Here is a 15,701-nt window from a genome sequence, read left to right on the forward strand (position 1 = left end):
CTTACAATGGGGATCTCTAGCGCTATGCTCTACAAAGGTAACAAACAACTGCAAGTATTTAATGCCAAATTTTTAACTATACTCACAGATTACTAAAAAAAATAGTTACTTTGCATTTGTAAATCAATTACCTAATCCTTATACACAAATATACCATATGTATTATTCATTTTTTGACAATAAATACTTTTATTTCCAATTGCTGCTCCTACAGATGATGAAAGCCGTTGATCGCCAACGACAACTACAAAATGTTTTGTTTTCCGTTTCTCAGTATGTCAATGGCCGATAGTAACTAAGAATTACTTTCTGATAATAAGCTATCCTCTAATATTAGGATGTATTATACTCTGGAGTGTATGTTATTGAAATAGTAATTTAAATTAGATGAAATATTTATGCTTAAATTAAATAAGATGTTATGTTTCAATTTTACTTATGATTTCGCTTTAATTTTACTAGATCAATCTTCAATGAAGTTACAAAAAGAAACACCCTTCTCGAGATTATTATGGTATGATATCATTTCAGATATAGATTATTATTTCAATTCTGATGTTATGCTGATAAATTGATAACACTAAAATCTATACCTGTAGGTCTCCGCCAAAAAATTACTAAATGCTGATCGATGTGCTCTGTTTTTGGTTGATAACGAAAATCAAGAACTCTACGCTGATTTATTCGATGAAAGTGAACCATTTGGCGATATTAAGATAGTGCCCAAGGAAAAGGATATCAGGTACACTTCTTAAAATCATGTTTATTTTTTTCGCAATGATTTCAGCTAATCAATTTCATTATTCAATATCGTCACAATAGATTTTCAGTCAAAAAAGGCATTGCAGGACATGTTGTAACACATGGACAGATGCTTAATGTATCAGATGCTTATAAAGATTCAAGATTCAATCGGTATACAGTATACAAATATAAATTAATGAAAAAAAACAAAAAACAATTAATTTAGGATTTATTATTATTACGTCAAATTTTTCCATTGCTCTCGCAATAAAAATAAAAATGACCTTTAATTTATACTCTCAATATTCAGAGATATTGATATAAAGACTGGCTATACAACTCGATCCATTTTGTGCATGCCAATCATGAATAAAGGCCGGTTCGTCTATTAATTTTAATGCAATTATTATTGTCTCTGCATTGTTAAGACAAGTGAAATATCTGCTGTAGAAACTGCCTAATCTAATCTAACTATAATTATTGATCGTGCGCTTATAAAAACTAATATTCTTGATGTAAGATTTTAATAAAAACCCAATTTCATTTATCTCTTTAGCTGTATAGGTGCTATTCAAATGTTGAATAAAATCAATGGGGATTTTACGAAAGAAGGTGATTAAGTTTTCGTATTACTATTGATTTAGAGTTCAATTTTCCCCTTTCTTCTCTGACAATAATTTTACTTCACTTATTGATGTAAAATAACAATGATGACATTATACCCTTTCTAGATGAAGACGCATTTAGGATATTTACAGTTTATTGCAACTTGGCACTCCATACATCCGAGGTAACTTGAAATACTCATAATATAAATAAAAAATAACATTTCTTTTAACCACTGGGCTATTTCTTAAATAATTAATCCAAATTTATGAATAGATAGCAGATACGCAATATGATGCCTTTACATATGCGCTAAAATTATTCTACTATTGTAATTTCAGATCTATGTACAACTGCGCAAATCAGAGAGCAAAAGGAAAGTTGCCCTCGATTCCTACTTTTATCATAGCAGTTGTACAAATGAAGAAATGGAAGATGTTATTGCTTCCCCATATTTACAGTCAGAATTAATACCTACTCGCATAGAATCGTAAGTTAAAATTCAATTTTAGTACAATAGCAATTATTCTAATAACGTAAAGTCTAATAGAGAGATGTGATAAATTATTGTTGGCATATCGACATCGAGCACTTAAGCATGAATAAATTTGATCTTTCATGAACAGCATCAATTTTACTGCTGACGATGCAAGTGCCGAATATACAGATCCGAATATATTGCCCCGACTCTTCTTGCATATGTTTAGGGAATTATTTGGAACAACTGGGTATACCAAATATCAAAAAGATCGAATAATAATTTGTTTTGATATACAAATTTAAAAAATTTTTTATTAATTCGTTAAATATCCACTTCATTTCCTTTAGATTCGATGTGTTCGATTTATGTCGATTCACCTTGACCTGTCGTAAAAATTATCGCCGAGTACCATACCATAACTGGTATCATGCCTTCAATGTAACGCATAGCATGTATTACATAATCAAGAACAGCCCTGGCATGTTTGATCGTCTAGAGGTAGGATCCATTTCCATAAGCTTCAAAATTATCACAAAGTTTTTTTGTAATGCCCGGATGATAGCATGAATAAATCCAACATTGACTAGATATTATGCAACTTTTTTACTGCTTATTTTGGTTAATATTGATTATTTTGTAATTACTAAAAGAAAAAATAATTTCTTATTCCTTTTATTAGTGTTTGGCAATGTTTATTGGGTGTTTATGTCACGATTTAGACCATCGGGGAACAAATAATGCTTTCCAGGTCAAGTCAGAAAACCCCTTAGCTGATTTGTATTCAACCTCAGTACTGGAACAACACCATTTCAATATGACAGTGATGATACTGCAGGTAAAAATAGTTGTCCTGGTTCATACAATAGCATAATATTATATTTGAATCTTTACTCTGATTATTAGTAAAAATGTATGTTTCAAAATTTGCAACAAAAATGATCATGATAAAAAATTTCATTTCTATCAATTATTAACTATCATTGCTTCTTCGCATATACTAGCGTGATGGACACACCATCTTATCGAGCTTATCAAAAGAAGATCACGAAATAGTAAGTTCATATACAAAATAATACTTTGACCCACATACTCATATATTATTCTAAGATTACAATTCTATAAATATAATATCGATAAAAAAAATTACTTATCGCTTCCAAGTTGATCATACTGTTATAAATAGAATTGAATTTGAATAGATCAGGCCAAAAACTTATTACCAACTTCAACTTATTTTCTAGGTTATGAATTATATCCATGACGCAATTATCGCTACCGATTTAGCTCTCTACTTTGGCAATCGATCAACTTTACAAAAGCTTGTAGACAACAAAGAGTTCGACTGGAACATCCAACGCCATAGGTTAGACAATCTTAATACAGTATCTATATTTTCTAAATTCTACAACTTTAGTAAAGTTATAAATTAATATGATCTTAGATCCCGAGTTCGAGGATTAGCAATGACTGCATGCGATCTTATTGCCGTTGCAAAGCCATGGAAATACCAATTTGAAACTGTCAAGCAAATTTTTGCCGAATTTTACGATCAGGTATTGATTCTTATGCATGTCTTTGCTTTAATAACAATCAACATAAAATCTAAACTTGGATATTATTAATGGCTTTCAATTACGCCAAATAGGGTGATGTAGAAAAGAGATTAGGTATAGCACCAGTTCCTATGATGGATAGAGATAAGGAATCGGAATTACCAGCTAATCAGGTAACTTAACTTTAATGTGATAGTAATGAAATATCTTATTTTTTAAAGCTACTTTTTAATCTCAATCATCGCGACTTTTTTATGATACTGAAATTTAATAATTAGGTCGGCTTTATAAATGGAATCTGTTTACCATGCTACGAGTTGTTAGCATACCTACTACCCAACACTCAGGCAATGGTAGATAATATTATGTAAGTACTATATTTTATGGTCATCGACAGATTGAATCTTGTCATCATGTGTAGAATGACGATTAATAATTTCTTGATTTTTAAAGGATCAATCTCCAGCAATGGCAACGTCTATCTGACGAGCAAGATCAAATTGGAAAGGACGCTAAAGTAGTGAATTTATCCAATTAACAGAATTTCATTATAAGATAAAATGAAATTGCCTATCCTATATCAATTGATGGTTGGGGACAAACAAACAGCAAGCAAATGCAAGCATGCGAATAAACATTTGAATATACAATAATCATGCTATAAATGCATAGATTATGGTAAAGTGATACCATACGTTATTAACGTAATTGCATGCCATACATTTTATATGAAACTTTTGACAACTTTACCAATTCATTTGGTAACAAAATTTGCTTGCAATGTTCTTGTTTCTAATTTCCTTTTTAACAAAATATATTTAAATGAAATTTCGTATAAGTTAATTATTTCCTGTGCGATAAAATCACAGGTATATCTAATAACTTAAGTCATTCATTGCATTTATTCATTTTATTACGAAGATAATGTAGTAGTGTATAAAAGAATAGCTAAAATGATACTAAAATAGCGTTAGAGTGAATTCAAATACGGTAAATTTATTATTTATATTACATTTTATTGGTCGGATAAAATGTTATAAAGAGAGACGTAGAGCGTTATCACGTGCAGAAATCTTAAGCTAAAACACGAGTTATTAAGTAATTTGTTATTAATTCATCTTTATTGAAGCGATTCATTGACGTGGCAGTTTAATTTTATCTTTTATTTTCCGTAAGATGCCATGGATTTTATTGCTAGTTAATTTATTTCAACCTATTATTTGCCAATTTAATTTACAAATCCTCAACAACTTTTATTAACGTTACAAGTATTCCAAGGTAAATTAAGTGAAAATTATAGCATAAATTGAATGAGATGATAAATTACGTGGGAACGACTATAAAATCGATATCATCTTGACAATCGGTCACTTCAAGTTGCAATAATCGTTATTTTATGGAGGATAATAAGAAAGATTATTATTTATCATTTCATTTTCCATTTGCATTGCTAACTCAACAATTTTCACTTGCAAGAATTTTAATTGTAAGAAAATGAAAGCATTTAGTTCATTACATATCTTTAATATGGAACATAACCTATTTCAATTTTACTATTATATCATTAATTCATTCATTCATTACTTATTTGAATAGTTGAAATTGTAGGCAATGTATGTTATGATTTGATTTTATACGTTTTATGCATTAATCGCGTTAGCTTTTGTTGAGCAAATTTTCAACTTGGATTGTTTTTGCGCTTATTTGTTTACATATTCCTTGGATATTACATTGCATTTTTTATTTCAAGAAAGAAATGTTAGAATTACCATGAAGTTGACTTGTATTAGATTTTTCATAACAGATGAAAGTTTGATTATTCTATTATTCCATAAGATTAAAATCTAGGACTTAATTAATTGATTAAACCGTCAAGTATATAATCAAATTTATCGCCAACGTTCGGTGAACGTTGTGCATCAAATAATGATTATCAATAGGTATCGTCATGATACAAGATTAGTATTTCATTTTTCGATTAACTGACAAGCAGTCCACTTAGTCTGCTCCATTTGCAATATATTAATATATATAAATAAAGCACAAAATTCAATTTGCTTTGACTCGAATCATTTTGGTTAATGATATGCCGCTCATGTCATGATCTCCATCAAGTAGTGAGCTTATTAAAATAACAAGCGTAATCGAATTATCACTATCGTTTAATTTCAACATTAGTTAACTTTAACTTTATTAATCCAGTGATTAAATTATACATTATGTTTATTCGATTAGTAACTATTTCATTGTATACATGCTACTCTAGGTCAGTCCTTCCAGCTGATTAATTATATAAACATTAGTCAGGCGGTTCGAAATAAAATAAATTTCCAATATTAAATCTCAATTATGCCGCTAAGCTCCAAAAATATTGGACTCTTTAATAGGCAGTTAATTGCTATGGAGAAACACTACATAGATAAATCATAACTGCTGTGTCAAGCCTAGCATAACCTCCTATTATACTGATTGAAAAATTTGAAATAACACTGCAATGATGAATCAATTTTTTAGACTAATGTAAAGTTCATTCAAAAGCCCTTAGTTTACCAGAAAATTCAAATATAATGAATGAACTTTTAGATGACGGGTTCAACGGATTTTGAAAGTCTAAATCAGTTTAGCTATATCAGTCATTCCAACTTTACCAATTCAGTGATAATAGTGCATCCAAACTCTATTCGTTTTCATTTTAAATACAGTCTAATCCATTCAATTCACAGCTTTGTTATTCTAACTACTCATACCCGTATGACAGTGTGCTTTCAATACATTCAAACAAGAACTCGTATTTCTTGTTCAACTTTGTTAATGACATCGACCTTAATTCATCTGGCAATACCAAAGACTTTCTACCTTCAATTATCTATCTACGATTTCTATTTCCGTCAATATCATCCAAAAATAAAGACTAGTAAACACAATCTTACAATCAATCGTTTAACTTGTACTGTTTTCATAAATCTTACCATTACTATCTTAAGCTAATTTAGAGACTACGTAACTGCCATCACACCAAGGTTACAGTTAATTAAAGAGATCGTCAGTACCGCTAAGATCTAATATAATTATTGGCCGAAGACATGATATTCTATCCACTGAAATAGGAAAATAATTTATGATTCATATCCTTGTCACGGCAATCTGCTGCGGTGACATACATACTATAAAATTTATAGTATAAATACGGTAGACCAGACATGGATAAAATTCCTTCCTACAATAGCCTTCAGTACTACTATGAGTAAATAATAATAAATGGTATCTAAAAGAGACCGATAATACTGCTACTGTAGTCCTACGTCATCATATGAGTATACCCTTAACATAATAATGGCGAAAAGATTTTCTTCCTAGCTCTATTGGCACGGTAGCTCAGACAGATAAAATAAATTGTTTATTAGTCAACATCTGCAGTTTACAAGAATCACCTAGCGGTGGTGTATACTTTTGGCTGTTCATTGCTCGATATCCTGTACTTCTATATAGAATTATAGAGAGTAGACATTGCATAGTAGATTTACTGTGCATATCGCAAAACTTCACTTTACCAAGTTGCTGATGTTGTATACTGCTGGCATAGAGACAAGGTTCGTGGATAGCGTTAATTTGTGTGCTTTATTACTTTGGTGCGCTCCTGGAAAGCATTCTATAATTACCCAGATATTAACTGATAGCCCATCTGAGTACTATGCAGGACCTATTCTCAATCTACCGTAAAATACTTTATTACTATCAATAAATAAAGTATTCAAAAGGACTAACGGAGAGTTTGGGCGCTGTAAGACAGTGTAATATTGTATTCTAAGTTGATGATATATTTAGTAATGTCTACCGTAGGTGTTGTGTTCAACATGTGATAGATATACTCGTTAGAAGCTTAAGTATTAAATATAGCTAGCTTAGTAGCTGTAATCCTTTTGAAGAGGAGCGCTACAGTGCTCACACTAGAGCTTCACATGAAAGGTGTAAACTAGCCTGTATTTGAGATGCTAATACTGAAGTGTGTAGTAAGTAAGGTGCTAAGACTGTAAACGCGGAAAGGTATATAAGCGAGTAGTTTAGTATAGTAAGTTAGTTCTTTCTCTTTAGAAGTCCTCAGCTAATTGATTACGTTGTATCTTCGTAAAGGAGGTTTTGTTCAATAAATCTTAATTTACTAAAGTTTTTGAAGATTCTTGATCTATCAACCTCACAGGCGCCTTGCAATAATAACCGACTACAATTCATAAAGAAGCCTTGCTGTACAGTGTACATTAGATACCCGCATCGTTTCTCTTCAGAGCGAGCTCGACGACCAGTATTATATAATTATTAATGAGCTTTGACACAGCTTCATCATTATCATCATTATGCTCGTTAACATTGCCTATGGATTATTTACAGTCTTGCACTGTCTATATTTAAGAATACTATCGGTAAGCACTTGATTTACTGACTGCTGTAGTATAACTGCATCAGAATCACCATTGTGCTCGTTAACTTCGCCTATGGATTATTTACAGTCTTGCACTGTCTTGTAAAAGTCTATATTGAAGACACCCTTGGTAATCAATTAATCGATGACTACTGCAGCGCTACAACACCAACAACTGCAAAGAATTTTACATAACTACATCAATATTCTGCTCGTTAATATTGTCCATAAAGTGTTTATAGTCTTGCAGTGTATTGTAAGTTACAACTTGTATTTGTTTATAATTAAGACATTATTGATTAATGCTTGTTTGACTTTTGTGGCAAAACAGCATCCACATCACCATTGCGCTCCTTGACTATGGATTATTTACCGTCTCGTACTATTTTGTCACTGTCCATTTCCAAGACACTATTTGTGAACACTTGAATTACTTGAGTGACTAACTACTGCAGCACAACTACATCTATATTACCATCGAGCTCATTAACATCGCCAATGGATTGTTTACATTCTTGCTCTATCTTGTAACTGTCCATATTTAAGACACCGTTGGTAAGCCCTTGATTGACTGAATACAACACCATAATAGCCTCAGCAAGTGTACAAAATCATGAACAACTGCATTAAAATGCACTCACTAACAGCCAACAAACTGTTCACAGTCTTGCACTATGTTGTAATAGTCCAATATTCAAATCATCGTTGGTAAACACTTGATGGACTGACTTCTACAGCGTAATACTTTCAACATGTTTACAAAATCATTCAGCAACTGCATCAATATTGTGCTCGTTAACATCGCCAATTAACTGTTTACAGTCTTGTATAGTGTTATAGCTGTCCAATATTCAAAACATCGTTGGTAAATACTTGATTGACTAACTACTGTACCATAATAGCCTCAATAAATGTGCAAAATCATCACACCACTTCATCAATATTATATTCGTTATAAACATCGCCAATGGGCTATTTACGGTCTTGCACTGTGTTGTAACTGCCTATATTCAAGTCACCGTTAGTTAACACTGGATTGACTAACTATTGCAGCATAACAACCTCCATAACAGTATCAAATGATCGTTCTTTCCATATCCTATCCGGTCACTATGGAGAGAAAGTGGCCAAAAGACAACAACGCTCAAGCTAGTATTTTTTTGATTCTTTCGTTTCCTAGCAACCGCTAACAACAACGGAGAACGAAATACGCAAACGCATCAAAATTCTTCAAGTCCTTTAGCCAGATCAAAATATTCCTCTATAGCATAGATACTATAGAGTGAAAATCGTTATTAAACTACTTCCAAGTAAAGAAAACTAATATAATATTAAAAGCAGCAACAAGAGATTGAAATCATGGAAGTCGACGATAACGATATCCCAGGTAATGAACAATAATAATACGAATAATCGGATCAAATCCAACCCAACCCGTCCAACAGGCAAAATGGTATCTTAAAAGATACCATCATTTTCTCTATATACAATCGAGATGATTATACTACTCTTACTTTTATCCGATAGGAGAATTACTTATTAAATAGACACGTAGACAACGTATGCAAATGTTACTATGGGCAGTTACTAGGTTAACAAATTGTTCAGTTATAGCTCAACTCTTAGCTAGAGAAGAATCAGTGTTACCAACCGCTTGTTTAATTTATTACTATTCTAAGATGGCAACGATCGCATCTTTGAAAGCAATTAATACTGTCTTCCATATTCAAAGTTACATTTGATTTAATATACTATGCCTACTCTTCTTTCTTGCTTATTTTGCTTCTTCTCCTTATTGAATGATGACTAGAAACTGGAGCGGTTTTTACTTTTGGTAAGAGTCGATTTGGTGATAACCGAACCAATAAATTTTGGATCCGTAGCGATAAAGTAACCGATATTGCTTGTGGTGACGAACACACGGTAGTAGTTACAGGTATGTTAGCCCAACCTATTTGAAATCGATAAACACACTATTTGCTAAATAGGCATGGAATATCCGTATTTAGAATCGGCGATGAACGATAATCAATCATGGCCATTTGAATTGCAGTCTTTAAAAATTACAACTATCTTTGATTTTCGTCTTCATCCTATCTATACCAATCTTGACTAATTGATTAAAATAGTGAGAGGATGATGAATAGTCATACCAAAATTTGGGGATAATACCACTCATTTACTTTTATGAAAGCAAAGATAGCGTTGTAACATTTTGAGGTGTAAATGAAATAACTTGTTCATATTGTTCAATAGAAAATGGACGACTTTTCACATTCGGTAATAATGAATGGGGACAACTAGGAATTGGTAGTAATAAAACTAGAAATAAACCAACCACTGTCAAAGGTGTGCTCAAAAAATGAATATAATATTCATAAGGATTAAAAGCAATAGTAAATGTGATCCATTAGCAAATGTTATCGATTATTTAAGTATTATCTTAGTGATACCATCATGACAGCGTTAATGCACTACACTAGAATAGGTTATGAAATTGAACATATACTAAAAATGAGTAATGGCCAGTATTTAATTTATTTTGATACTTGTAAAATAGCTTTGAAACCAGAAAAAATAACTCATGTGGCCGCAGGAAGATTCCATACGTTAGCTGTTACAGGTAATGAGGTTGAACAATCTCTTATTTTTAATTGGACTCTAAATTATTACCCATATTCCACATCATCATCAATAATATACTATTATAACAATCTGATAGAAGGATGATTAAGATTGTAATGCCTATGTCAGTATTAATGTAGACGAAAAATCATAACCGACTTAGAGATTGAAAACATTTTCTTTATTAATTTGTAATGACAATTATTATAATAAACTTATCATTCGTCACTTTAAATTTAAACCTATTGTTTTCTCGATTATAACGAGCAAGCAAACTAACAATACTTTCGAATAGCTTATATGCTAATCTTTGTCTTTTGACCAGATTCCAATAAATTATATAGCTTTGGTCAAGGTAGTGAAGGTGCATTAGGACATGGCGATGAAACGGTAAATAACTTACTGATCTCTTGATCTGTAATTGATAAACTAATTGAAGTATACGTAATCTATCTATTTCGATGGACTATTCTGTAGCACAGAATGAATTGTATCGCTTCAAGTTTTAAGTATATTAGCATCAGCCTTAAATGCTCTAAATATGCACAAATATGTAAACATGAGCAAATTAATAGACTATTGTCCATGTTCTTTTCTTAACCTTCACACTTATATATATATATATATATATATATCCATTTAATTGGTCATCATTTAATGATACTGTATCTATAGGATCTTAATATGCCAACATCAATTGAAAGTTTAGAAGATAAAGACGTAAACATCATTGCTTGCGGCGGTTACCATTCTGCTGCCATAACAAGTGAGTAGTAGCATTCAACATGTACAATCACGATAATATCTCCTTTACTAAGATACTACCAATTCCTATACCTGGAGATGGTATCTACTTTATTTCAATCCATTTTAAAAATGGCTACAAGTTATTTCATTTCTTTTTCATTGACTTCTAGAAAATGGAGAGCTATATATTTGGGGTAGTAATAGTGAAGGTCAACTTGGCTTAAAGGTATTCTAACCTCAGCAGCATATATACGTAATATCTGTCTGAAGGATACCGTACACTTCAATCTATCATCATACATTTGGTTATCATATTGAGCATTTTTTTTAAACCATAACTTACTTACTTTTAATGTCTATAGAATGATACAATATCATATCCGACAATGCTGGATCTGGGTAAATCGGTGATTTCAGTTGCTTGCGGTTATTATCATACAGCCGTAGTGACAGGTTTGTTTCTAGCAAGACATATCGTACTTTTTTCGTCCATTTCTGTTACGTTGGTAGCATGTATTATTTAGGTTGTATAATCACTTATATCATACTAAGAATCACATATTGAACAGTTCAATTAATTGAAGTATCCAATTTATATTAAATACAATACCTACACTCGTTTACAGCTGATGGCAAACTTTATACATTTGGTGAAACAGAAGGTGGTAAATTAGGTTTAGGAGATATAGAAGCGCACAAAGTAACAAAGCCAAAGGTTGTTAAAGGAATATCCGGTAAAGTTGTTAAAGTTGCTTGTGGTGGAAATCACACTGTCGCTTTAACAGGTATGCTCCACCATATCATTTTGTGATGTTGAAATCATAAGACTCGATTATAATTCAATTCTATCAAGATTATGACGTCCTTGAAGGCTGATAGTTATTAAAATTTTCTATTTAATTGATGATTATTATATAGCTTCTGGCCAAGTTTATACATTTGGATCAGGACAAAATGGCCAATTAGGGCTAGGCTCAAAAATAATGGATTCTAACATTCCAAAATTAGTTGAAGCATTATCTAAACGTAAAATTAAACATATAGCTTGTGGTGAAAGTCATACAGCTGTTGTATCAGGTCTGCATCAAACTGCACCATAGCATCGTTGATTTTTAGTAACTTAAAATTTCGACATTTAGTAAGCTAGTACGTGGAAGATAATCTAATGCTTTCACAAAATTGGACTCTTAATATTAGATAAAGGAGAATTATTTACTTTTGGCGATGGCCGTCACGGGAAATTGGGACAAGGAGACGAAAGCTTTTCTAATTTATTCAAGCCTGTTAAAGTCCAACGTTTAAAGGAATTTATCGTCCTTCATGTACGTAATATAGTAATATGTCGAACTTCAAACCGTATCTACTTTGTTCTGTACCGGTACCTAAAACAGAATATCTTAAAAGTAGACAAGTAAACAATTCTTTAAAATATATCACCATATTTTCTGTTCAATGCCGAAATGATCATCTATCCTTACCGGTAGCTTTCAATGACATCTAGTAACTTTTATGCCCTTTTCTGATTTAGATCGCTTGTGGTGGATGCCATACTATTGTTGCATGCAATAAAATCGATAAATTAGCTAACGGCGATGACGATAATGAATCATCTAGTAATGATGAAGTCGATTTTGGCAAAACTAAGCTCATGTTATCAAGCGATGAATTGAATCGAACTGATGATATCCCTTTATCAGCCAGAGATCGTCATCGAAAGAAAGATAATTCGGTAAGAACATTTACCTAATAAAACCGCATTAAAAATACGCTATAAATAATAATGATGCTATAATGCTAAACTTTCGCATATAGCATCATTATTATTTGAGAAACTATAGAGTTATAAGGCATATGTCTTAGTAAATATCCCTAGTATGACAGTGTATTATTACCGGTATTTTACAATATAGTATGATAGGTAAATACTACGTAAGTGAGATGGGAATTATATGAGTTTTACCAAGTTACAACCAAGTGATGGAACTATGAAAAATATATTTATAAATTGAATTATAATAGTTAATCGCCTTTGCTGCATGCATATAAAGTGCGAACAAAAATAGTAAATAAATATTTAATTATCAACGTAATTTAGAGTCCAAAATAAATACTGTACTACTGTACGGAAATAAATTAATAATCCTTGACACCTAATTTTGAATAAATGATTTACTTTATCCTTATGGGGAAAATTATAAACTATCTTTATACTTATACATTAGCGGCGGATTACTAATTAGTATCGGATAGAATTAGACCATATTAATGACAATTGCGATCCAAACGAACATTTTCTGTCTGAATCTGATTTATTGAATAGAACAGGATATAGTATATCGTTTTATTGTACAAAATTTGTGTTAAATTTAATAATTAAATTAATCCTATTCGTAGCCACTAAATAAAACTCTACCACAAATTGGAAAGCGACAATTAGCACCGTTGAGAGGCAAAGGACTACAAAATGAGGGTAAGAAAATTATATTTTATTCGATAATTGTGCCAGTTACAATATTCATTGTTATAAAACCATTGTTATATATAGAAGACGGATTATTTAGTGCACAAAAACGATTAGGAAAATTAAAACTGCAAGACAGTGATAGCGAAGAAGATGACTATCGCAACAAAAAGGCTTCGAAGAAGCACATTAGCAAAAGCAGGAAGGATGAAGACAATGAAAGTGAAGATGAAGAAGAAAGTAGATTTAGCCGTAAAAAAGATAAGAAAATGCTTGCTAGTAAAGACTTCAAGAGAAGTAAGCAGCTGCGAAAAGAAGAATCATCAGATGAAGAGGAAGAAGAGGATCAGTCTGAAGATGAACGATCTAATAGAAAAAGAATACAATCTAAGAAAGTAAATAAAAGAGCGAGCAGTGATGATGACGATGATGACGATGATGACGATGATGATGACGATGATGATGACGACGAGGATGATGACAACAAGCCAAAATCTAAAAAAGAACTGGAAAAGCGTAAAAACCGTAAAGACGACGATGATGACGATGATGACGATGATGACGATGATGATGACGACGAGGATGATGACAACAAGCCAAAATCTAAGTTAAAATCTAAAAAAGAACTGGAAAAGCGTAAAATCCGTAAAGATGACGATGATGATGATGACAACGACGATGATGATGACGATGATGATAGCGATGATACATCAAGGAAAAATACAAAGAAAGCAAAAAATGTTAAAGGGAAGCGTAAAGATGAAGATGATGAAGACAATGACGACGAAGAAGATAGCGAAGATGAGGATGAAAAGCCCAAGAATAGCAAGAAAGTAGTCAAGAAAAAAGAATTAAGGGATGATTCAGAAGAAGAGTCTGAAAGTGATATTGTAAGTAGTTTTCACACTAATACTGATATTGAATGTTGGCCAAAATACGAAAAACTTTAATTCCGCTAAAGTCAATAATCAATGGCAATTAGCAAATTAAAAGCTTTTTAACCTTCTACTGTACAATATAATAGCTAATTCAGTAAAAATTTATTATGTTGTTGCTTTCGTTGTACCTATCTCAGAGGGCAAAGAAAAAGAAACCGGAAAAGAAAGCCAGAGTAATGCCATCAGACTCTGAAGAAGAATTAACTTCAAATGTAACATATATCACTAAGAATTACTTTAGTAGGATAACTAGATCGTTATATAGGCTAATTTTTATACTAGATAATTATAATGTTAAATGGCTATACTATACTAATTTGAATTCTACAATACAGAGAAAAAAGAAAAATCGTAAGCAAAGAAGCAGAAGTGATGATGATGAGGACGAAGACGATTACAAGAAGAGATCTGAGGAAGAAAATGTCAACGCCACTGAAAGTGACTCCGAACCATCGAGAAAAAAAGGTCAAGGAAAGAAAGGCAAGAAATCAACCTCTCGAAATTCAGAAGAAGATAGCAAATCTAAAAGGAAAAAGGGTAAGAAAAAGAGGAGGGATACAACAGACGACGATGAGGACGATGAAGTGAATAAAAGTCAGCAAAATGAAAATGCTGAACAAGCGCCACCACAACCCGTGCAACCTGCACCCGCACCAGCGAAAAAGGTTTTACATTTTCTTACAAATATCTTCACTTTTAGATATCCTCATCTTTGGATGAGGAATGATTCAACTACAGTCTGATTTAGTCATTTCAACATCATCTGATTACAGCTTTAGTTCATGCAACATTGAACCAATACTGATTTTACAACATTTGTACAACAGGGTTTCTTTAGCTTCCTTAAACGTCGTAATGCAGCGGATGCACATAAAACTACCGCTCCAATTACAGCTAAGGAAATAGAGGATCAATCTACTGAAGCCCAAGCGCAACCATCAGCCGAAGCAATGCCTCAACAACCAACACAGGCTAAATCTGGTGTATGCACTTTATTATAGATTACACTAATAGAAATTTGTAGATACTGCCGGACATAACAAAGAATTTTGTGGTAAATTAACTATTTATCAACTATTACTTTTTCTTAAATCGATTCTCATTCAGAAGATAGAGTAAATAATAAGAA

General features: G+C 32.0%; 2 protein-coding genes across 2 annotated transcripts; both read left to right on the forward strand.

The window, feature by feature from the left end:
• Positions 1-442: 442 nt before the first annotated feature.
• Positions 443-3,755, forward strand: TRIADDRAFT_25862 (uncharacterized protein; the record flags this gene model as incomplete). Its single annotated transcript, XM_002112304.1, has 15 exons — positions 443-514; positions 600-742; positions 823-915; positions 1,055-1,123; positions 1,301-1,356; positions 1,476-1,534; positions 1,692-1,840; positions 2,004-2,078; positions 2,179-2,329; positions 2,511-2,666; positions 2,833-2,883; positions 3,073-3,194; positions 3,273-3,384; positions 3,477-3,557; positions 3,663-3,755. Coding segments are annotated over 15 exons (1,482 nt in total), but the record flags the coding sequence as incomplete, so codon positions are not given.
• A 5,405-nt stretch (positions 3,756-9,160) lies between these two features.
• Positions 9,161-15,573, forward strand: TRIADDRAFT_56257 (uncharacterized protein; the record flags this gene model as incomplete). The annotated part of the gene is made up of 18 exons (XM_002112305.1): positions 9,161-9,188; positions 9,612-9,737; positions 10,058-10,150; positions 10,362-10,424; positions 10,752-10,816; positions 11,102-11,192; positions 11,344-11,399; positions 11,536-11,626; positions 11,800-11,958; positions 12,092-12,250; positions 12,371-12,495; positions 12,702-12,902; positions 13,568-13,643; positions 13,719-14,048; positions 14,382-14,524; positions 14,710-14,784; positions 14,908-15,237; positions 15,400-15,573. The coding sequence occupies 18 exons, from the start codon at positions 9,161-9,163 to the stop codon at positions 15,571-15,573; spliced, it is 2,385 nt and encodes a 794-aa protein (XP_002112341.1).
• Positions 15,574-15,701: the final 128 nt, after the last annotated feature.

Source organism: Trichoplax adhaerens, genomic scaffold, assembly GCF_000150275.1.
Source record: "Trichoplax adhaerens TRIADscaffold_5 genomic scaffold, whole genome shotgun sequence".
Taxonomy (NCBI): Eukaryota; Metazoa; Placozoa; class Uniplacotomia; order Trichoplacea; family Trichoplacidae; genus Trichoplax; species Trichoplax adhaerens.